This window comes from Haliotis rubra, unplaced genomic scaffold (genome assembly GCF_003918875.1).
Source record: "Haliotis rubra isolate DU_JTF1 unplaced genomic scaffold, ASM391887v1 Scf306, whole genome shotgun sequence".
In the NCBI taxonomy this organism is placed as follows: Eukaryota; Metazoa; Mollusca; class Gastropoda; order Lepetellida; family Haliotidae; genus Haliotis; species Haliotis rubra.
The window spans coordinates 268,625-293,612 of record NW_025766976.1 but is presented as its reverse complement, the minus strand read 5'-3'; the positions used below and the strand labels follow the sequence as shown (position 1 = coordinate 293,612).

The 24,988-nt window shown below is 41.0% G+C and overlaps 1 protein-coding gene across 1 annotated transcript in view; it reads right to left on the bottom strand.

The window, feature by feature from the left end:
- Window positions 1-24,988, bottom strand: part of LOC124282895 (dystonin-like) — a 108,876-nt gene that overhangs the window by 27,300 nt on the left and 56,588 nt on the right. Inside the window, 20 exon segments of the mRNA XM_046718936.1 lie at window positions 1,022-1,226; window positions 7,326-7,446; window positions 8,729-8,935; window positions 9,759-9,914; window positions 10,416-10,586; window positions 11,668-11,796; window positions 12,023-12,217; window positions 12,393-12,548; window positions 12,792-12,959; window positions 13,477-13,578; window positions 14,619-14,843; window positions 15,348-15,580; window positions 15,737-15,836; window positions 16,093-16,422; window positions 16,826-17,152; window positions 17,980-18,099; window positions 19,318-20,436; window positions 22,838-22,921; window positions 23,261-23,434; window positions 23,836-24,000. Coding sequence (XP_046574892.1) covers window positions 1,022-1,226; window positions 7,326-7,446; window positions 8,729-8,935; window positions 9,759-9,914; window positions 10,416-10,586; window positions 11,668-11,796; window positions 12,023-12,217; window positions 12,393-12,548; window positions 12,792-12,959; window positions 13,477-13,578; window positions 14,619-14,843; window positions 15,348-15,580; window positions 15,737-15,836; window positions 16,093-16,422; window positions 16,826-17,152; window positions 17,980-18,099; window positions 19,318-20,436; window positions 22,838-22,921; window positions 23,261-23,434; window positions 23,836-24,000 — 4,487 coding nt within the window.

Below are 24,988 nucleotides of genomic sequence, written 5' to 3'. Positions count from 1 at the left end.
CTTAAGTCTGAGTTTTGACTTAAGTTAGAGTTTTTACTCAAATTTGAGAAAACGCATTTCCAAGAATGAACTCAAATCGATATTAAATTCATACATAGTAGATAATTTGAGTTTGGTGAATAGAATACTGAAGTTGTTTGGGCTTTTTTTATTTTAAAAATGCTGCTGAGTTAAAATTCAGCTGTTTCAAATAGTCAAACTCAGTTTGAAATCTGAGTAAAAACTTAAGTTTGTTTCGAGAAATCAGGGCCTGAATTGCTCTTCAGCAAACCATGCTTGTCGTAATAGGCGACTAATGCCATTAGGTGGTCAGACTGCTGACATGGTTGATTCTTGTCATGGAGTCCCAACTGGTAGATGGTCATGCTGTCAATAACTTGATTGTCTCACACAACATTTGTATGAACAGCTGTCATAAAAGTGGAATATTGTTTAACATGCAAAGATTGTATCTCATGGTTGGCTCATGCTGTCATGCTGTCAATGACTTGATTGTCTCACACAACATATTTATGAACCGCTGTCATAAAAGTTGAATATTGTTTAACATGCAAAGGTTGTATCTCGTGGTTGGCTGGGTTGGTTGAGGTGGAGTTATTTCCCTTGCATAAGCATCACACATTGTGTCTCGGATATTGGGATGAACATCTGATAGTATGCATGGTGACTGGGCTAATTTTGTGTCTGTCCCGATGCTGTCAGCCAGTTGGGTGGCAATGGGTGCCTGGCTAGCACTCAATGTATTCACAAACCGATGCGATAAAGCTGCGTATAGATTGTCAAGCATGACATAAAACATACCTTCACTCACTCTGATAGCAGATCTGAACATTGTAAGCTGTTACCCACTGTTATTTTAGGACAAGAGTTCGGTTCACGAGGTGCCAGAATGATGCGTTCTCCTACCTACATAAAACAACATTCACTCACTCACTCAGACGTGCAGCCGGAACACTTAATGTAGTAATATGTACTGTTATATTCTACACAGTTACCATGTGACAGGGTAAAGGGCTCCTACCTTTTTGATACCACCGATCGGACCGAGTTCCATCTATTCTTCAGCTCATCCAGCATCCCCTGGAGCACCTCCCTCTCCGTGTCTGTCTTGGTGCACCGGTCCTTCAGGTTCCGACCCAGTCGGGTGGTGCTGTAGAACTGAGGGTGCTTCGACGTCAACTGGTGCTGGAATTTCTGCAAATAAAAGAACCAATTTCGAAATGTCCCTTGGAAATAATGATAAAAACATCACATTTCTATTAATCTTACACTGCACTCAATACATACACGGTAAGTTGATATGCCATTAGAAATGCCAAGTTATAGGTATTTTCGGAGAATCTGAAATTTTGGAAAGCATTGAAACCTTACGGCGCCATGTCAATTTTTCAGTCTGGACCATACAATCTAGGGATTGATATCATGAGCAACGATTCAGCCTGATCCATTATTTCTCCTATTACGACAACATAATCATAATTCAGGGAACATGGATCCCTTGCTGTCAAATATACATTGCTTCAGTCATGATACAACCATATCCGAGTGTATCAAGATCAAGCTTCCTATGCCTCTTGACTGGGTTCTGTTGCCGACTTTAACCAAACTATAAACTGATCTCAGATTGGAGTAGGTTATTGGTTCATTTCAGTTGTAGAAACGTGTCGTCTTCGTGTGAGATGTGAAACCCAGGGGTGAAGGTACGGCGTTGGCACATTAATGATCATACATTGACAAATCTGGGATTCGAACCTACGGTTAGCGGGTCATAGGAAATGTAGCTGTACCACTAACTACTGGACTAAGGTGACCCTGTCCACTGTGTTTGGATGTCAAGAATCATTGCCTGGTACTGCTTAATGTGCTAAAATCAACAAACTCCATTTTCTCTGTTATGTGAAATAGTTGTGTAACATACTGGGAGCGAGTTATCACTGCACGATATTATGATCAAGCAATCGGCATGTCGGAACTGGCTTGAAACTATTGCCGACTAACAGCCATATTTCCGGAGTTTACCGATGTTGTTTGAATGTGTGGGAAGAGCATATTTGTCCACCGAGTAGACCAACACAGCAGCAACAGTGACCTTGAATGTGGATATCGGACAGGAGGGGTATTGATGACGTGGGTGGGAGGCGGTGACGGGATGCTGGGGATGTTTGGGTACAGGGTTATCAGTATATTGTCACGTATTTCAAAACTGTCAGTGTATGTTCGCTATGCACTTGGACAATACCGTACATGGTTGAAATTTAATACAAATCTTACTTGATGATTAACAGAACAAGATCATAATGTTGGTTCAGGTGAACCGCCTTATCACCCTGTTCTTTGCTGACACTTGATTAACTATTGACTGAGGGTATAAACCTATAGAGTATGGTGCCACATTACAAATCGTCCGTGAGTTACAATCAACAAGAAATATTTCGGAATCCGTCCACAAGCTGGAACCTAGTTTTCGATACACAAAGCATGTATACAAATAGTGATTCCAAACATCTCGATGCAAGCACACTGTGGTTAAAACTGCCAAAATGTGCATCAGCAGATTTGCAGCTATTTTACTTAAAATTGATACAGTAGATCATTCCATCTGTCTAATCGCAGAAGGATATGCAATTACAGTCAGCAGGATGAATAATCTTAAATTCAAAAGGCCAATGCTAGAGAAAAACAGGTCTCAATACCGGTTGAAACATATTCAACAAGGCGTTAGAGGCAGAAAAACAGTGATGAAAATTGTATGAATGGATACTGGAAATGAGAAACTCCCATCAAGATGATGGACTTCATCACAACATCAGTACTCATTGATACAGCCCAGTCAATGAGGAAGAAAGGCTCAGCAAGATCTCCCACACAGACAAGTGATCACCAGGACCTATTTAGCGTGACGATAGCAGCAGGATGTCAAGTTTGTGACGTGTACGCTACTTCAGGTGTGACAGTCTCATACACGGCCTTAGGTCCCGGCTTATTAATCCGTGAGAGTGAAAAGTTCACACACACCATGTTGAATGTCTGGAACAAACGACCACGGTTACTTAATGCTCAGAGATACAGATCTGGGGTATTGGCCAGAAGGGATGATTAATCTGCCAACAATGTAGGTCAATGAGTGCAGCAAGGAGATGTTCTTTGCCCATATGTTTTGATATTTAGCATGCAAAAACATGAATCGTGCATCTCATGCCTACTTAATTACAACACATGTGTATGTATTATACAAAATTACCAACATTATAGTATATGAAAGCATTCCAAGTCTAAAATTCAACGTAAAGAATCTCTTCCCGCATAAATACAGCACAACGTCACGTTTCTGGGTTCCCAAAATATATGTCAAATACTTCTTTCAAAAAAGGAAGCTATAATTTAACCACAATACTAATTTCAATTATTCATTATTTACAATAATCGTACTTTTTGAATGAATGGACCAAAACCATTTGAACTATAGGTCAGACTTAACAAGTACTAGAGAGCATTGATGGAAACCAATCATTGTCCTACCCTTAGATTCACCAGCCTGTCAAGATTGCATGGTATACTCATTCATGTGGAACAGGAACTGACATTCCTCCACTCGGAGCATAAAGGGTGCATTTTGAAGATTATTGAGTTTACGAGAATATTCCGCTCTGATACTTTGTAGAGAAAACGAGAATTAACATAGTGTTTTATAGTTGCTCAATGTTCTAGATGTTCCAGTGAAACAGTACTAGTTCTCATCTCAAGAAGTTACATATGACCACATTTGAATTTGGAATATTCCTAGGTGCTGCATATTATATGACGTTTGCACGTTTGCAACTTATTAATTTAAAGACAAAGCATTGAAATACTGCACAGTTTTTCACAAACTACTCCTGAAATGGCAAGACGTGGTCAGTTACGACCATCAGGGGCTAGTACATTTTGTATTGAGCATCAGTTGGTTAAAGGGCATCGGGATAAGAACAGAAAATGAAATGTCTACACCACGCCTTTAAGGATATAAGACATCAAAGATGCTGAACCACCTATTTTCTAAAGGCACAGGGCACGTTTCTGCAGTACAAAGAGATATAACACCTCCGACCCTGAATATAAGGTCCTCGCGTCTGGAGATATCAGATCCGATTCAGCACATTAATCCGTTCTCTGCATTCACACGTACAAGTTCCAAATGAAAACATCGCCGTTTAAAGAAGTGTATCCATGCAGGGTCTGTCACTGACGGCCATATTTTCTCTGACTCTACCTTTATGCTTAACGCATCCTCGGTGATAAATCCTTATTTACACACAGGCATCGTTCCCAGCACAATAGCCAGAGGGACTTGTGGAATGTCGTTCACAAAAGAGCAAAGGACTCCTCTCCCATATAATGTGACACCCTTTTTCTGGAGTAAACACTCAGGTATGAACAACCCAGACCGTATGTCACAGATTTGAAAGATGGTGAGCAGACGACACGGGCAAATGTCGTGAAACTGAAGCAGACGACAGAAAATAGCTGAACTGAAAGAAAATTCGGGGTCATACCTTTTGCAGACAGCGTTAATCCAAAGTTTGAGATCTCCGAGATGTTGTGTTTACTGTGTGTGGAGCCGGCCACAGTGACTTTGCTACATGTCGCCCTAGCCTGAAGCGACAGCAGGTTACCTGGCTCATCCTAAGCGGCTCGATGGATAAACCCGATAAAAATGTCACCCACTACTGGGCATGCGTATCATGAATCTGAGAAAGACTGGGAGGCCTTAAACATTATATAAGGTTACCGTTTACAGTCTGTGTCATTTGAACTGTCAACTATGATAGTTGGTTTATGTAATTGATCGCTGTTCGCTGAAGTGGAAAGGGTAGATAATATCCGCTTTGTTCACTGAGGATGATACCACTTGATGAAACAAATGAAATAATTGAGAGATTACTCTTTGACATAGAATATGTTCTTTCTATGAAATATACTACAACACACTCCTTATCGACTACAATAGACAAGAGAATAGTCTGAAAAGAGCCCAGGTTGATTTTATCCATCTTGCCGTTCAGTGACGACAGCTGATGCGGACGTCGCGCTCACGAGCACCCAGCTCAATCTCGCATATAATACCACCGCTATTTCACATTTTAAGAGGAATTTGTTACCTGGCAACACCTTTTATTCATTCAGGTGCTTTGACATAATATTTTTAAATGATTTGTTGCGGAACAAACTTGCCATTAGAACATCTCCTATCGTTGGGATATTTGTTCAAAGTCTCCACATAGCACCGCGATGCACCCTTTATGCAAATCATGTAACTGACAATGACTCTATTATACTCTCTGTTCACCGACCGTTGACCTTGGCGATATCAAGCGAAGTGACTGGTTTACATTTACACACTTCGTAAACTTATCTTCGTTTCACATGACTGACCATGGTTTAAAATGCAGGGACAAGAGGCGTTTCTTGAGGGACAGATTAGGGCATGCTCGACTGACCACCGAACTTCTCATATGGCCAATTTTCTGCTCCAACAATGTCTTTCTTCAGAAAGATTCAACTGACCCATGAAGCTTAACCGACCAGGAAAGATGATTTGGGAAAATTGCCTCAGAATTTATATGCGTGGGAGAATTTGTATTATTGTGGAAAATCGTACGTTAATGTACAGTTTGACAGTAAAACATACGTTACTGCATCCGTTCAGAACATTGATCAATCATGCGAGTGAGTGAGTGGGTTTTAACACTGTTTTGGAAGATATTTATGTTATGTTTGGATGAGTCAACTCGGATGAGGAAAGTTTTAAGTAGCGAAGGTCTTTGAGGTTCACCAAATTCGTGAAACCCAGGAACCAGTCTTTGGTGCTGGCACACATAGAAATTAGGACGAAACTTAAATGATCCGCTTGCATTTCTATGACTCATTTCTACAAAGTTTTAATTAATCTAAACAGACTTAAATGCTTGTTCACATATTTATTATCACCATGCGTTACCGCTTCCCAGTCTCCATCACAGCCCCTGAACCATATTATTTTCCTTCCCGCCTTTTCTTACTCTTAAACGGAGTTGTTTGCTTCTATCAAAATATATTTTGAGACAGTGAGGTTAGTCTGACCGTTTTAGAGATAACCAGGTGTTCAGACTGAGGTAGTGAGATTATGTGTGTGTTGGGAGGAGGATACCGGAGTGGGGAGACTGGTGAGAGGCGCACGAAAACCTCATCTTAAGTTACAGCTTCATGTAATGATATGTACACCGGTGTAGTCCGACATTGTTCCCCGCGTCTTACAGCGTCATGAGTGACAGGTACACATATCAAACTGTCTGTCACCGACGTGATATGGACATCCAGGATTAATGGACACGCAGAGGGCGATATAAGACATGCGTTCGACGAATACTGGCGCTAATAAGTCATACATACCTGTAATGTTCCTCGAACAGCCGTGTTTAAAGGTACCAACACACATTTATTGTGATCATGATAAATCATTATTTTCGCGTGGGCAGTACAAGCACAGAGGAACCTGATACTGGATCATTACATTATATGGAACACTGCCAACAAACACCGGGATCCAAGGACCAGACTATCCATGGAACGTAAGCAGTTATTACTGTGTGTGTTTAAACTGGCATGTTGTTGCCAAAGGGTTTATCAAAACCAACAAACCAATTCCAAAGATGTCTTGTGTGGGGCACCATCAAGTGGGATTATTATATGAGAATGTAGTCGTCTGTCACCTGTTCGACCATAGACATATTTTCTTTCACTGGACAGGAAAGCATCAGACCATGTATATTGTGACCTTGTCATGGTGACCTTTACCGTAACCTTCACTTACAAATGTCTGTCAAGTTCTGCCATCACTGATTTCCATCGATTGATTCATAGCATGGTCAAGGCTGTATTGCCTTTTTGGGCCTACAGAATGTGATTTTCTGATAATCAAGTCAGGTTATTTTGTGGCGTTTTTATGTCATATAGAATGTGTCGTTTTCTGTTTGAGTTCCGAAAATGAATTAACCAAATATGCCATTTTGACGTTACATACTATGCTGTATACTCAAATGGCGTCTTTCTAAGGCAAGAAAGATGTCCCGGGTAGTTGGATGCTTCATAAAGTGAGTGAGTGAGTGAGTGAGACTATGATTTTACGCCGCTTTTAGCAATATTCCAGCAATAACACGACAGGAGAAACCAGAAATGGGCTTCACACATTGTACCCATGTGGGGACTCGAACCCGTGACGAGGAAAAGCTTTAACCACTCGGCTACCCCACCGCCCCGCTTTATGAAGAACCAGACTCTTCCAGGTGACGTGTACCAGCATGTCTTACCTTGAGCTCATCGATGTCTGGACTTGGTTGCTGATGGATTCTTGGATGTGGCCATGAACTTATTCAACATCCGGGAACTGTCTTCAAGCCAGTCCAGCAAACTCCTCCAGGCATCGTGGAACTGCGAAACAAACACACCCACACCGCGTTACTGTGATACTCACTGAGTGAACGACTTTGTTTATTACTGATGCATGGTGGCCGGAAGATGACCACCAGAAGACTGATCAGTGGCCGAAACACTTCAAAATTTGAATCACCAAGATGGAACACAGAGGACATATTCGTAAACGAGTCCGACTTATCCAGCTCCTATTTTGACCTCTATCATCCACATAGGTCAGCGATATTCAAAATCATTTATATAACTGTTATTCTGAATGCAAAACAGGCTGTAATAGATATTATTTCAATCAAACCAGAATTAAGGAACCTATCTCTAACTCCAAAATATCAGAAATCATCATCGTTCATTCATTCCGATATTGCAAGATGGTCTGGTTTGATGCAACACTTGGGCTTAATGGTATTTCAAAAAGAGCGAATGTTGTTTTCTGTCAGTAGTATAACAGCTGCACCAAAGCTGCATGTTAGATAACATAGGGACCAGTTACGCCAGAGGTTTACAGGGAACACCTGGTCCACCGAGAAGGTGTGAGAACTCCATCTGAACAGGTGTCAGTTGCAACTTCTCTTTACCAACAATACCATAGTTTGCTCATATCATAAGAGATATTTAGAGCAGGCTTTGCTATAAAAACATTTTCCTTATATTTGACTCATTAATTAACAACGATAAAGAAAAGAAAACCGCCAACAACAACAAGCCGAAGCTCATACACAAAGACTGATAAATATAATATATTAAAACATCCACGACCTTGAAACCTGAATCTTGACACTATCCATTAACTATAGAGATACATATAAACTGACAACAGCTGCGCTCGGAATACATCGATGTACAACATTCAGAACATAGCATACACTGGTTCATGAAATAAGAATCTCGGTGCTGAGTACTTTATGAACCATTTTTGTTCAATTTATTCACATGCCACAAACATTTGTCATATTCATAACTCACTCAAAAACCAATACTTAATAATTCATCGTACAAATCCCAATAATTCATGTCGACACAATTATTTAATGATTCGCAGCGAAATAAGAACAATCCCATGCATAAACAACATAAAACATCAACAAAGGAGATGATTGAGAAGCTTTAAACAATGCTAGCTGACCATCACGAGTGACCATCCACATCGAGTGACCATCCACATCGAGTGACCACCGACACAGAGTGACCCGGCAGTTGAGCAAACACATGCATTCTTAACTCTTCACAAACTACACTATATACACTTAAATTCAACGTCATATGTCATCACGTGACCCACCCTCTTATCCTCTTTGTAAGCCTGCTGCAACAAGCGCCCTCTCTCGTCGGTTCGCCGCAGCAGTTTCTTCCATCTTAGACGGATTCCAACCAACAGGTTCTTGATGTAAATGGTGTCTTGTTTTCTACCAAAGTACTTGAGGTAGGTTCCAGTTCGGTCTAACGTCAGCATCTTCTCTGCCTGGGCTTCTAGGTCCGCCTTCAGTGCCTGGTGGAGAGGTCGGTCGGTACGTTGTATTGAGTGAGTGAATGAGTGAGTATGGCTTTGGGCCGCTTTTAGCAATAGTCTAGCAATACCGCGGCGGGGACACAGGAAATGGGCTTCCCTTAATCTAAACAAGTTGAGAAATATACCCGGGTCTTCAGCGTGACCAGCTACCTACCGCACCCGGTATATTTTAAGTATGCCGCCATTTAAGGAGGTATTAAAATAAAGTAACATAGTGGTATCTAGTCCCAACTATTCAACTATTATATGTGTATGCAAAGGAGACCATAAACGTAAAATCGGAGGATACAGTTCTTTTGTTTATTTATTGGTTAATTCTGCCTTCCAGCTGACGACGCTCTGAAAGTATTTCAGTCTGGACCAGACAATCCAGTGGTTTAAATCATGAGCATCGATCTACGCCATTGGGATACAGTGACATGTGTCAACCAAGTCAGGGAGCCTGACCACCCGATCCCGTTAGTCGTCTCTAACGACAAACATGGGTTGCAGAAACCCAGTGCCTACCCGGATCTTCTCAGGGGCCCGATGTCTAACGCCGTACTCGGCAGTATTCCAGCTATGTGACGGCGTTATGATAATATCGTATGTTGTATGATGATGTAATCTATAGTTAACATATCCATGCATTATCTAACATGTGAACAGCAACAACATCTTACTGAAATTTTCCACAACATCTGAGTGAAACAAGCACACAAAAAGAAAACTGAACGTGACCAGATCTTGGCTTTAAATGAATACTACACTCAACATACTTAAACACATGCTGTACTTTTAGATGTGTAGATGTAATGCTTACGTTATGGTCCTCGATTTGATGTGTGACCTTTTCCACGAGCTTGCTGGGATACTTGAAGCCTCGCATTGAGATCTCGGCATTATTCAGCCAATCAGTGAAGGCCTTGAGAGTATTGTTGAACTCTCCGACATTGCGGATATGCTCCTCCATTTTTTCCTGCAACAACAAGAAGGGTTAAGTTCTATACCGTTGTAGAAAGTTCGTATTTTAAATCAATACTACTTTGACATTCATTAACTATAAAACAGTTTTAATTGCCCTGTATTTCACAAAGTTCCTTACAAAATCAGTTGTGCCAATGTAGTGAGAATGTACCGCTGATCTCAGTTCAAAGAGATTTGTAAGTGTTTGTTTGTTGTTTAACGTCGCAATCAGCTATATGGCGGCGGTCTGTAAATAATCAAGTCTCCACTAGACAATCCAGTTATCAGCATCACGAACATCGATCTACGCAATTGGGATACGATGTCGTGTCAACTACGTCAGCGAGCCTGACCACCCAATTCCGTCAGTCTCCTCTTACGACAAGCATGGGTTGCTGAAGACCAATTCTAACCCGAATCCTCATGGGTTACGTAGAGTTTGTATTATCAATATTTTAAATTATTGACGAAAGTAGTGTTTATTTACTTTTTAACTTTCATTATGCACACATACCTTCCTCTTGCTGGCTCTGGTTTTCGTGTCCTGCCATCTATCTCTGAGTTTCTTCAGTTTTTCTGCAATGGCAGTGACATCTTCTGGACGGCACTTCTCCACCATGTCTTGACCATTTGTCAGCAGGTTCTGAACCGTCTTCTCGCGGCCGTCCATCTCACCGCAGCGCTCCTGGAAGACCATAGATGGTGTAAAAACTGACACAATGCGGTCGATTGGATTCCTATGCTTTGAAAATCTAATAGTCAATATTTGTAAATTTAACATTTCAGATTTGAGAGTTATCATATTTCATATACATCACTACTCTCAAACAGTCTGCTGAATATAAGTTCACTGTCTTGAAAGTTGTATAAATTGATTTAATTTCCGAAAACGCCTGCAGATTTTCGTGATGTTCAAAAACAAAACTATTTAAAGACAGGCTCCTACACAAGCATTAACAAGGAATAACAATCGCTGCTGATAACGCAACTCCGAAGCTTCAAGACCGTGCGTCCTTTTGAGCCTGTATTTACTGTTTTGAAATTATTTACAGATGACAGTAAAAACGTTTTTTCAAGTATTATTCCGTCTCTTCTATCCGGACGAATGCACCCAGTTCACAGACACTATAACTGACCAAGGATCTAAATAATTTCTATTACTTTAACGCCAATGTATTGAAAGGAACACATTATAAGACGGTACTTCTTCGTTTGTAGCCTGTGGCAGAGTTTCCACAATTTTTCATAACGTAATGCGTATATTCATCAAGAAACATCTGGCTATTTGAGGTTCAGTCATGATCGAGTTAAAAGCTGATGTAAGAAACACAATGTACATACTACAATTTGCATATGAAATCTTGATGGTGACTTTAAACAGATCGATGCATGTCAGATCCGACAAGCAGCTTTCAAAAGCTTAATATTTACCCCCAAATTGAATATTTAACTTGCAAACCTTCAAACAGACAGTAATCAATATAAAGGAAACATTGCATTGAAACAACAAATTTAAAGCCTCCCGAACACAACATTAGACCGGTTGTAGCAATGTTTGAAAAATCCAAACAAACATTTGATCTGAAAAAGATCACTATTATACATTTTTAAAACAGTGCCTCTCGAGCTGGCATTGACTGATCTTTCAAATACATTTGTATGAAATCAGTTGTAATGTATGAGTAAAACTCCTCCTTTCGTCAAGGAGCTACACGGCTTCATATCAGATCCTATGCTGTCATCTCTATTAGACAAGAAACCCGTACCAGGAACTTCTGGTACTGTTTTTCTGCTGTTTCCGGGAGAGCACCGAAGGGGGCATTTGTCTTCAACTCCGCTCGGAAATCATTCGTCCATTGAAGCATGTCGTCAAGGTTACCAAGATATTTCTTGACCTGCAACGCCAAGGATCAATGTTAGGACTTTCTTCATAATGCAAGGTCACATCATATTTCTTCAATGTATTAGATGTTCAATGTACCTTTGTAAACAATAGCAGTGATGATTTGGCTTTAGGTTTTACACCCAAATACAAAACGTAATTTTTAAGCATTAATAGTGATATAATTATGAATAATAGACTCGTCTAAGGGGTACCACCGTATGTTAGTGACTTCCTACCTGTCTTAGAGTTTCCTGTAGTTTATTTTCTTTGTCTTTAGCATTGGCTTGTGTGGCGCGAAGAAGCTCGTTCATGTCGTCACATTTGTGGGTCAAGGCCGTGTCACCGCCGTCTGTCCGTGCGACGATTTCATGAACTGCCTTGTTTAACTTTCGGCACGTCTTTTCTTGATTCCGTAGATCGGCTTGCAAAAGCTGGAACAAAAATGTTAGTAAGAAAAATGTCCAAGACATTTTGGTTATTGTCTTCGTTGCATGTCCATGATGACGTCTGGTTTAGGTGCATATGGTGTTAGAAGGTTATGCAAATTGATACACAGATCATATGAAAATATACATGTATTCAGCAGTCACGTTATCGGACACACACCTGTAGCTTGCGCATGTGTGTTTCCAAGTACTTGGGGTCTCCCTTAATGTGTTCCAGCGGTTCCAGATCCTGCTGAACTGCGTCTAAGGACGCCATGACACCAGACATGGCCTTGTCTACCTCTCCGACCTTGACCTGCATGTCGTTCAACTTGGCCTACATTGGGAAATTACATTGAAACCGTTAACAATGTAACTAAATGTGTACATAACTAAAGAAATGATGAACTAAATCAAATCTAAGAGTACCACATGCAATGAGCGTTTCTGAACAGCATCAGATTCACGAACGAACAATTGTTAATTGAGACCTAATCACACAATCACTTTTAACGCAGATGACATAAAAGGCATTCGTTGTCAGTGGATTGCTGCATCATGAACGACTGTAACGACTTACCTCTCTGTCACCAATGCCTCTGATGATGTCGTTCCACTTCTCATTCGCCTCTTGCACCGGCCGCAACAACGCCTCTGCTGCTACCGGGGACACGTCCTTGAGGGCAGCAAGCTGTTGGTTGAGCTGCTGCATGTCCACGATGTGAGGATGGGTCTGCGACTTGAACAACTACAAACAGGAAAACGGATGACACTATATTGAGACTGTTAGTGAGTCGGTATATGGTAATAGTGAAACAGCAGGTTGTGTTTTACGCGACCTTGCAATATCACGACAAGGGGTACCAAAATCGGGCTCCAGGCATTTCCGCATGTTCGGATTCGATCTCGGACCTTTGGCGTGACGACCGAAGGTTTAATCTACCTGGCTACCACAGAATTCCTTTTCAGCAACATTTAAGCCATATCAAGACGGTTGACAGTGAGTGCGTGAGTATAGGTTTACGCCGCTTTTAGCAATATGCCAGCCATATCGCGGTGAGGGACACCAGAAATGCGCTTCACACATTGTACCCATGTGGGGAATCGAACCCGGGTCTTCGGCGTGACGAGCGAACGCATTAACAACTAGGCTACCCCACCGCCCAAGGCAGTTCACAGATAACAATATGATGTCAACCCCAGCAATGCTTTCGACACTGATACGTCATCAACCACTATGAGACTAATGTCAATGCACTCCTCACCTTGAGTTCTTCAATCTGCTCAACAAGTGTTTTCGGGTCACTGGATGGCGACCTCATGCCCGCAAGCTTGTGTTCTGACAGCGGCAGCCATGACATCACCGACTACAACACAACAACAACATAGCAGTGGTAAGGCGAGTGACACATCGTATGTATAACCTATGTAATATGTATCGCTTTAAATCAGCGCGATGAGGATGCAACGAAATTAAAACTGCGTGTCAACGAGTTAATGGTTACCATGGAAAACCAAATAAAGAACGCCAAAGCACATTGTTACGTAAATATTATTCCCGCTCATATGTTAATTAAGCTTCCCTCGATAGATGTATAAAAAATGTTTTATGAACACCGATATTAATATTAAGGAAATAAAGAAAATTATTAAAAGCGTGGAAAAGACCGACATGACTTTGTAAATAACACGTTTACCCTTGTAAAATGATCAATAAGAAAAATAAGAAATAAAATAAAAATTGAACAACAAATAAGGTGCAATTGAGAACAGGGCAGTGATAAACCATAAGCACAAACATGTAATGCAAAACACTATCAACAAAATAAAGAGGAAACTATATAAACAAGCCATAACAAAGCTAATGGTTATCATCGCAAAAATATGCTATGGAGCCTACGGGAAACAAGGAAATAGGAATCTACTGACAACATGTTAAATATTATTTCATGGAGACAAATATTTAAACCCTCCATCACGAAGAAGGGAATTATGGACAAAGAAAGATAGACTAAACAGTCACGTGACGACACTTATACTTACTCTGTTATACTGGCGACAAAGTAAACACATTTAAAGGTTATTTAGGATCTATCTGATTTATATGTAGGAATTGAACGAAACATTACAGACACAATTATGGAGATAGATTTGCTTTGATGTATTCGTCTTGAGAGAAGTGGAATCCTGACAGCAAGAATATACATTTATACAACATATCAGACACGTACTTGTCATTGAACGAAATGTGAATCTGTGATAAGATAATAGTACAGTTTTGTATGTGAAAAATATAATAATGTTCATTTATGAAAACAATTAAATTATATAATCTTTTGCAGAAAATCATTGAAATATTTGTGAAATGCACACACGGTAGACTGGGAGAATATTAGTTAAAGCTTACGTCTAAGAGATGTGTGAATTTGTCTGCATGCTGGAAGGCGTGACGGAGTTCCTCGCCTCTGTCTTTGACCATGTCGTTGACGTCATCAGCCAGGTTGACCAGATCCTCCATCTGTTTCTGAACCTCAATCCGGCCAGGGTCTCCACACAGGGAACACAACTCGTCCCCGATCTGGGAACACTCTCCCATCAGTTCCCGGGCCTTCTCCATCTCCTTCTTAATGCCCTGAAGAACGAAGCAGCACCATATGTATAACGTGGCCATTTTATACAGAAACAGAGAGACGGTTTGCTGCTTTTGTGACATACTTCATGAAGACAAGGCCTTGCAGCTTTAAGACGACGCTCTAAAAGTATTTGATTCTGGACCAGACAATTCAGTGAATGACATCATGAGCATCGATCTACGCGATTGGAATACGATGACATGTATCAACCGTGTCAGCGAGCCTGACCACCCAATCCCGTTACTCGCCTCTTATGATAAGCATTGGTTGCTGAAGATTTTAGCCTGGATCTTCACGAGTTCTTCATCAGTGACATTCTATATAAATATTAGCCTATATTAATACTATACCGATTCTACCAAACTTCAAGTGTAAAGGGCATTTTAATTGTGAAAATGACAGCCTCTTTCTGAATTCTACAGTTGTGACTTGACTATTTATTACTCACTATATTCTCAGTCGCTTGCTCGCTTACTCACTCACAAATTGCCGCCTTGACTTACACTCAGTTCATTCTGTTGTTCTTTGATTGTAGCGGCGTCTACTCCTGGCGGCTCCTGAGAATACAAGCTGTCCTTGAGGTCGCGCAAACCGGACATAACGTCACTGCAGAGGTCATGGAACTTCTCTGAGGCATGGAGCGCCTTGGTAAGATTCTTGTCACGAGCTTGAGCTTCTTGCCCGACCTCCACAAACATACTGTTGATCTCAGCAACCTTGGCTTTCACATCTTCGACTAGACAAAAATGAAAAGAGAACAAGTATTAATAATGAGCACAACAGCAATTGTTTTGAAAGAAATCACATCATCCAGAGTTATTACATATTTTACCCGGTTTCAATTTCATAGATGTGCACACAACAACAACAGAATGGACACATCTCAACTCACTTTCTGAAGGATCCTCGATTCCATGGGCGGAGACATTCTTGGCGATCTCTTCAGCTTTTGCCTTATAAGGCTTTTGTCTCTCCAGATCTTCCAGCACAGCCTGAAACAAGGACACAGATAATATCACTATGGTAAAGGATAAGAATTCCATTATGGATGGGGACATCTGTGTCCACTAAATACTGCTACGGTATCATTAGTTTTACCTCTTTGAGATACAGGTCAAGGTCCCCATCCACAAAGAGTTCGTAACTTTACGACCTAGCATGACTCTATACTACACAATTGGCTTACGAATGACGTAACGCTACGAACGTTTTGTTGATAGGAACCATGGATATGAGGAGCATACATACCCTGTTCTCATCGATATCGTTCTTCAGTTTGTCGGGTGTGGCTGGGATGGGGTCAGCATTGGCTACAGAGCTCTTCAGGGCAGCCAGCTCCTCCACCAGGTTGTCCAGTGTGTCCGACACCTCCTGGGTCAGCTTCTTCTTGGAGTCGTTCAGCTCCCTGGCCTTCTGTCTGGCCTGGTTCTTCACGTTCTCATACCTCTCGTTGATGCTGAGGAGTTTATTATGGATGTCTGTGGCATCGCCATCACCACACAAGTCCATCAGCTCAAGACCGGTGGAGTTGAGGTCGTCAATGTAAGGCTTGTGGTCATCAATGATCTGCTGTGTACCCTGGGAACATAATTCATACTTTGCATAACTTAACATCTTGGGTTTATGTTGTTTAAAACTCTACCAGCAAGCATTCTTATTAATTGACTTAAAGACAATTGACTTTAACTTTTGCTTGTTTTTGGTTGTTGTTAAAGGCCGCATTGAACAAAATTCCAACGGTCTGTAAAATCATCGAGTCTGGACCAGACAATCCAGTGATCAACATCATGACCATCGATCTACGCATGGGATACGATCGCATGTTTCAACAAAGTCAGGGAGTTTGACCACCCGATCCCATTTGTCGCTTATGACAAGCATGAGTTGCTGAAGTCCAATCATAACCTGGATCTTCACGTATCTAACGAAATTGAATACATTTAAAGTAATTCGTAAGTGTTAGAACACAATGAAAGGCTACCTTTAAGTTTTCGTACTGCTTCCTAACTTGCTCCAGACTTTCTCCTGGCTTGCCTTGCGCTTTCAGTTCTGCTTCCATTTCGTCCAGCCATGCCTGGACCTCGTTTTGGTTCTCGCTGTAATGCGAGGCTAGAGGGTGGGCGGCCTCCAACTGCTGCAGCCTATCAGCGCTCAGCTGACACACGATGTCGGCCTGGGTTTTGATACTGTCCAGTCGACTTTTGATCTCATCTGTCTGTTCATTGGTCGTCTCCCGCAACATCCGGTTACATTTGTTGATGATGTCCTTGACTGCGTTACGCTTCTGCATCAAGTCATCGTTGAAGGCCTGCACGTGTGATAATAGCACGATTATTAATCATATATATATATATCCCTTATAATTCGTTCGGTCATACAGAACATAAAAACGTTGATGTACGTAGGTAAAAAACACACAGAAATAATTACTCTTTAAGAACAATGACATTTGTGATTAAGAACAATGAGATCATCCTTTACCCATGGCTGCTGATCTATCTGCACCCCACCACCCCCATATACAATATTTATTACAGATTGGGTTGATTTGTTACTAATTTTGTATTTTCTAACGCTGCAATACTCAAGCTATAGATGGTGGTCTGCTGAAAAAAAAATCGAGGCTGGTCCGGTGATCGATATCATGAACACACGCCTATGCAATTGGTAAACGATGACATGCAACAAGTAAGCAACAAGTAAGCCACCTAGGCTAACCCCCTGTTCCGCTTGTTGCCTCTGAAGACAAGGATGGGTTGTCCAAGACCACTTGTAATCTGATGCTGATTATCATGGTACTTGAAATAACGAGAAGAGTTCTATGGGTTCTGGAATACAACTTCTATTTTATTTATATGAGCGACGTTTCGGTGTAGCTACTAACACCATTATCACGCAATGGTGTTACAAGCAAGTGGAACGGAGTTAGTAGCTTCACCGAAACGTCGCTCATATTAAAAATATAGAAGTTGTATATCCAAAGAAATCTCCTCGTTGTTCAAAACACCAACTTATAAATGCCACTCAAAGACGTACCATAGCGTTTGATGATCCTTTGCAAGTAAGTGAGGGAACATTATGTCAGGATTATGAGTTAACATCGAAAGTTTGTAACAGAGATGGAATGTGACTTACATTGTGATCACGCAACTGAACACTAAGCGTCTCGGGGTCAACGCTGATTGGTTCGGCTGTATTAATCTCGTTCTCTGCTTTGTCCAGATACTTTAACATGCCGTCTATCTCCGAGAGAGCCTGAAAGGGAGACAACTCATGTTACACATAACAAACGATTTTACAAAACTGAGTAAATACCTTAACAGCAATGAAATACATGGTAAAACATTATACTTTAGGCAATTGTACCACGTGCCGACTAATAGCTAGGAACAGGTTGTGATCTTGCGAATAGCATTTGTTGCCAGAAACGATTGAAACATGTTCGTTTTTACACTCACCAATTTCCGTTCATCTCCATAAACAAATAAATCATTCAGCACACGTTTGGAGAAGGCGCTTCTAATAACACCATCAATATTATTACGGAACATTTTAAAACACTAAATATTCCAGGAACGTGCATTATTACTGATACAAATCTACACTCATCATGAACGCACATAGCACTAGTACGAGATGATCGATCAACTCTAGTGTACTCGGAGTTGGAAATACAAATCAATGGCCATTCTTTAGTTTGGTAATGGACTCTTCCCTTTAGGATAGTCAGTGAATGCAATTTATTGTCCCGTTATGACTTGTAATCGATTTGAAGAATAGTGTGGTTATTGATTAGGAATGCTTTGAATATGCATAACGCTTTGTAAGTATTTGTTGAAGCTAGCCGATTCCCCTGAAACGCAATGGTTCCATCGGCGCAACATATGCTGCCCGTTAGAGATTCTCCATTGGTATTAACAATCTTAGATATTTGTTGATAAAGGAATATAATAATAGTAAGTGTGATCACTTTGGCCTATATTAGACAGAATAACTGTGGAAGAGCCATCACTCTGTGAAAGGGACAGTCACTCAGGCATGTTGCGATTAAGTGAGTGAGTGAGTGACCTGGGTGCAGTCAACACCGCTTTTAACAGTATTCCAATTATTCTACAGCGTGTCGGTTTGCTCGAAGTGAAACAGATTCAAATGTTTATCATTAAAGTGAAACACTTGACCATGGTATGGTACTGACAAGTCTTCAAACATAATCATGTGTGGAGCCCATGTTTGGTGTCCTCCGCCGTGATATTGCTGGAATACTGCCGAAAACCGGATAAAACTAAACTCACAACTCAAACATAATCGGAGCGAACCGGGATTCGAAACCACATTCATAGGTTTCTGGCGTGGCCAAGGGACGCAACTCTGTAAGCGAATCGTGGGGCCTTACACACCTGAACCACATATACAATATATTTATACAAAGGCACATATAACAAAGAGCAGAGTTCATGCTCATTTATCACCTACCTCGAGGGAGACATGTTGCACGAGCAGCTCTGTGAGGTCATGCCACTTCGTCTCCACAGCGCCCAAACACTCCTTCATTGCGTACTCATCAGTGACTCTATCGTCATCCATCAGGCGTCTACAGGCATCTCTCAGTCCCTCCATCTCTTCCTCTCGCTCCTGCTTCTCCTTGTACAGGGCGTCGACCTTTGCCTTCATTGCCTTCTGTGTAGCTCCCTTTGGTTTATTTTTCAAGGACATAATTGACTCGTCCAGCCAGTAGTCAATGTCAGACATCTTGTTCTCGAAGTCATTTATTCCACTTGACACATCTTCCAGCTCTTGGGTCCTCATGTTAGCCTTCCTCTCCAGGTCTTCAATCCTGTCAGTCAGGTCCGACAGTTTCTCATCGGCTCCAGAAACATCATGAGCTTCTCTGGACAGACGGTCAATCAGACCCTTGTTGCTGCTGAGGTCGGCGTTCAGCAGTCTCTGATCTTGCAGCTGTTGTGCCAACTTGTCCTTGTTGAGACTTATTGGTTGACGAGTGTTAAGAATCCTCTCAGCATCAGCAATCAAATCCACAACACCATCCAGCCGACTCATCACATTCTGTTGCTGGGCAACAGCAGAGTCCAGCTGATGTTCCTTGTCTTGGATACACTCCAAGAGGGCAGCATGGTTCTCCTTCTGACCGTCCACTGTATCCAGAACATCCTTAGCCTCAGTCTTGAGACCAGCATCAGCCAACCCAGCAGCCAGTCTCTCTCCCGCTGCAGACAGATCCTTCAACTTTCTCTCCTGTCCAATAAGATCGGCCTTAATTGCCTTCAGATCTCCAAGATCCTTAGCATCTTTGGCAGGGTTCTTACCAAAGTCTTTATCCTCGATTTGCATCAGTTTTTCCTGAAGTGCCGGATAGACAGCAGTGAGTCTATCGTTGAGGTCATCGAAGGATTTCTTGTTCTTCATGAGAGAGGCAAGCCTGTCCATGTGCTTAGCACAGTCTCTGGATATGTCCTTGTATTTTGCCTCAATTGATTCAATCTCGTCATCAAGGATGCCATTTTCGGCCTCTTCGTTAATGGTAGGCAGGATCTGCAGTCGCTTTCTGTAGGCATCAACCTCGCGGTCGAAATCCTGGAAAAACAATAGAGGGACGGATTGAATGAATAGTTGTGTCAGCATGGATCTAACAGCTTTTACCAATTTTCGACCAATGGTACAGCTATAAGCGGAAGAAGTATAGCAGAGAGCAGCAATGAGGGAATCGAATCAGATAGAAAGACAGCAATTATCAGTCTCCTAACTGAACCTATACATTGTCCACATCGTGTGCGCTAAACACACGACATAATCTGAAATGTGAACATACACATTGCCCGTATGGATACATTCAATTTCAATATTACATCCAATGAGAAATATTCAGTCTGTTTCGTCTGTTTCCTTATAATAACAACACAAAAAAGTGTTTGTACAATTTCAATGATATATATCATTATTAGATATATGTGACTTTTATAAATAGAGTCCTTACAGTATCATTAACCACAAGTCATTTTCAGACAAGTTCATTGTAAGACACATTGACTTGTATGTTATTAACACCTAAGAAATACTCTATTCAGCTACCCTACTTTACAATGACGCAGCCTGAGGTTACTTCACTGTCGACACAAGCGTTAGTTCATTACAGGTATGTTTATAGAGGGGTTTGCCACCCCGATACCACAACGCCGTGAACAATGAAGGGTAGTGCACAATACCCTGCCACAGGGTGCTCGTCTATACCCCGTTCTCTTATATCACTCGCTCTATGTGAAGAAATCAGTTCTACTTTAACACGGCTGTTTACATTCAGGTAAATATGGTATTGGGGCCATATCCACTGTTATAGGAATCGGCTAACTGACACAGAGTCGTTGTGAAAGAGAATGTAAGTAATATTTGAGGTGGGGCAATATACAAAAAATGAATTGGGTGTGATGGATTTTCATTTCTCGGAAGATATTTGACAAGATTTCGGAATATATGTATATCGCGAACTGCTGTGTCGAATTTGAAGGGGCCTACGTAAAGAGTTCGAGTTATTTGAGGTTCGACATAACTGCAAAATGAAGAGGAATACGGAAAAAAGGAACACGCTGGAGCCAAACATCTGTTTCGTGATAGCAGTAAGTACGAATCATCTACGCTCGACACAACGTCACTTGTGTATCAGTATAAAGGCCGGGGACACCAGACACATGGCCATTGCAACCGGCGTATGACCACTAAACTACATTAGAACATCACAATGATCAGTATGATAGTGAAGTGACCTATTGCTTTACGCCTGCCTATATACTCGGAGATTTCCGTCGTCTATCAAAACCATTACACCATTCTATAAACAGCCCGTGAGCGAGTTAGAATAGAGTTGAGTTTACATTCTTATCATTACGTCACTTAAATGTGACGAATTACTGACCTGTTTGGTTGAATATTTTGGCATGCTTATAAAACACACGTAAAATGTATAATACTTTTACATGTGATAACAATACGAACTATGACAGTAGTTCAGATATACCGTCACACATGCTACTGTCAATGACAAAAAATGTTATTTCGCTAACATTTCATTTTAAGATCGATTCACGTGATGGAATGTTTACTGGTAAACTATCGCATCAACCAACTTTAAAAAGTCCAAACAAATTCTTGACAAAGGTGTGAAAACATAAATACCTCGGCCTCCTCGTCAAAATCCGACATGTTGATGTTAAGGTTGGCACCCTGTTATTTCCCGAATGAGTCGGGTTAAGCCGAGTGTATCAACGACCCCCAGACAATATCCACATAACATAGGTCCAGGTACCTCCTTCATGCTTACTGATGCATTCGATAGCATTAAGCCACTATAATGAGGCAATATGTCTCCCGTAGCGATAGTGACTGAGAAAGAAGTCATGCCTTATATCGAGGGAACTAAGTATCCCTTAACACTGGTGTAAATTATCTAACGGTTTGTTGATGTCAGTGTTCCCTTATAGCGAGTACATGTTTTTATGACGCGGACTTGATAGAAGACAACGGATGCACGAGCGGTGATTGGTCAAAATTGAATTGTCATTTTGAGTCAAACTGATTTCATTCACAAATCTGTTGTTGATAAAGGTATGTTGATTCTATACTGACAGATCGAAGAAGAACTAAACTTTGCAGTAGTTACAACATCAAAATATAAGAGTTCTTTCAAATATAGATGACGTTCTGTGATGCAAATGGACAGTTCGGTGTTCATCTTGTTTCAGGCAAATTAGGAAAATGCGTTTTTATTAGCTTCGTTCTTATTTACAATTGCTCATTAAGTTGATGATATGCTTATGATTTAACTGAAATCGTACAGTAGACACTACTCCTAGAAAATAGTTTTGAAACTTTAACAAGTGTTATGTCGCTCTTATTTTAAACACGATCGCCTCTAACGTGTGCTACTGCGATGTTTTAATCCTTCTTTCAGCCCCCGCCGTCACTACAACAATCTGAACTGTACCTGTGCCTCATCCCTGAAGCTGTCCGACAGCTTGGCGATATCAGCTAGGGCCTCCTCCTTCTCTTTCACCTCCTCCACGAAAGCCTGCAATAGGAACTGACGTTAAGACGATGCTGTTCGGGACATGGTGATGATGATGATGATGATGATGATGATGATGATGATATTTTACGAAACACAATGCAACTACTATTACTACTACTACTGCTGCTACTTTAAACAAAATACAGAAGACAATCGACGATTGAATTTCAACTTCTAAATAGTACACAAATACATTATAAATATTGTTTAATATAATGAATTAATATGCATTAATTCTATGTCGACATGTTTATGAATTACAATTTTATTGAGTACACACTTACTCAACTGATTGTTTAAATACCCAGTTAAGTGCAAATTCTGATAAGAAAGATTTACCTTGAAGGCGTTGAATTGTGCCTCCACGTCGCCCTTGGAACTCTGAAGGTCTTGGGTGCGTTCGATCGCACCGTCCATCCATTGATCCAGGTTCTCCAGCTTGCTATAGAACTGTTCTAACTCCTCGAACATACCATCCATGCGTTTGGTGCGGGTGGTGGTTTCATTCGACGCCTGAGATTAAACGTAGAAAATGAGGATTTTCTCAACATTTAACATTTAATACGCAGCCTCAAACATCACAATTCCGCAACGCGTCAAGCATTCGCAAATTAAAAATTATCTAGTATGCTTAACACTGGTTGACAAGATCTCCGAAGCAAGTGCTCGATAGGTAAAAATGACATAATTGTTAATGTACCGGCAAGCGCGAAATTTAACTGCGTTCTGACATCATTTGGTAACTGAATAAAATAGATATATGGGCAGTGAACTCTTCATATTCTGATCTGAAACATGTAAAACATTCAAATGCAGTTCGTTTTGTGATAAAACACATACTTACATGAAGGAAGTATCTTGTTCACATGAAAGACGAGCAGAAAGAAATGTACCGAAGTTCATAAAGTACTTACAGCATCGAACCTGACTTTGAGGTCAGCAGTGTTATAGCGGAGTTTCTTGATCTGTTGGTCTCCTTCATCTTTCTTGACACCTTTGTTGTTTTCAATGAGGTCTTCAGCCTGCTTAATGGCGGACCTTACTGCTGGCTCCCGCGTCTCGATGTCGGCCTTCACAACCTGGGGGAACGGAGTGAGGGGTGAATAAGTAAGGGGTAAAGTGAGTAGAGTGTTACGCCGCTTCTAGTTACATTCGTCATATGACACAGGGGACACCAAGAACGAGATTTATATATTTTACAAATTGAGGATTTGAACTCATTTGAACGAAACCTTAACCACTACACTAGTCTGTCTACAAGACCTAAGACAATAACTTAAATTATTTGGCAAGTAATAGCTCTCTAATTAAGTATTGCAGGGGTCAATTTGGATTTAGTTTGTAGATGCATACCTTTAGATAAGATAACTTTGTATCTGGAACACAATGGCACGTCTACAACTACACGACCCCAATACTAACTTGGGTAATAGGTGGGAGGGATGCGTACGTGACACAATAATTATCACAGACACCATGGCGGTCGTTTTGTTTGAATAGATATTCAAGTTTTCAAAGTTTGAATAATTTCCAACCATTATTTGTGTATAATTATAATAATCGGCAGCATTTGCTATTTTTTATATGAAACCAACGATACAAATGTCCATTCAATCAGGTCATGCCCACTTTTCCTGGGAACAAGTCGATTCAGCAAGCAGAATACTGAGATCAAGCTCATGTATCACCTGTGTACGAGAGCAGTGCATTGTACGAATCCATTACTTTCTTCTACGCCCATAGAATAGTATTACACACATTACATGACATGTATAACAGATAAGTTATGAGAGATACATGCCTATCATGGGTAGCAATGGCGTTAGATTTTCCTGGACGCTGACATTATTTCGAGACCGGCCAACATACAGGACATTTCTGTGTAGATAGGCTAGAAACCCTCCATGAGTAGTTTATAGGACATTAATCCGGGCGTAAGCCATCATTCAAAAGCACAGTGAACATTGCGATATGAAGTCAGGAGATATCCCAATTTAAGTGGAGAAGATAGGCCTATATTACTCGCATTGCAGCGTTAACTAGACACGGAAGACCCACCCTCAAGTG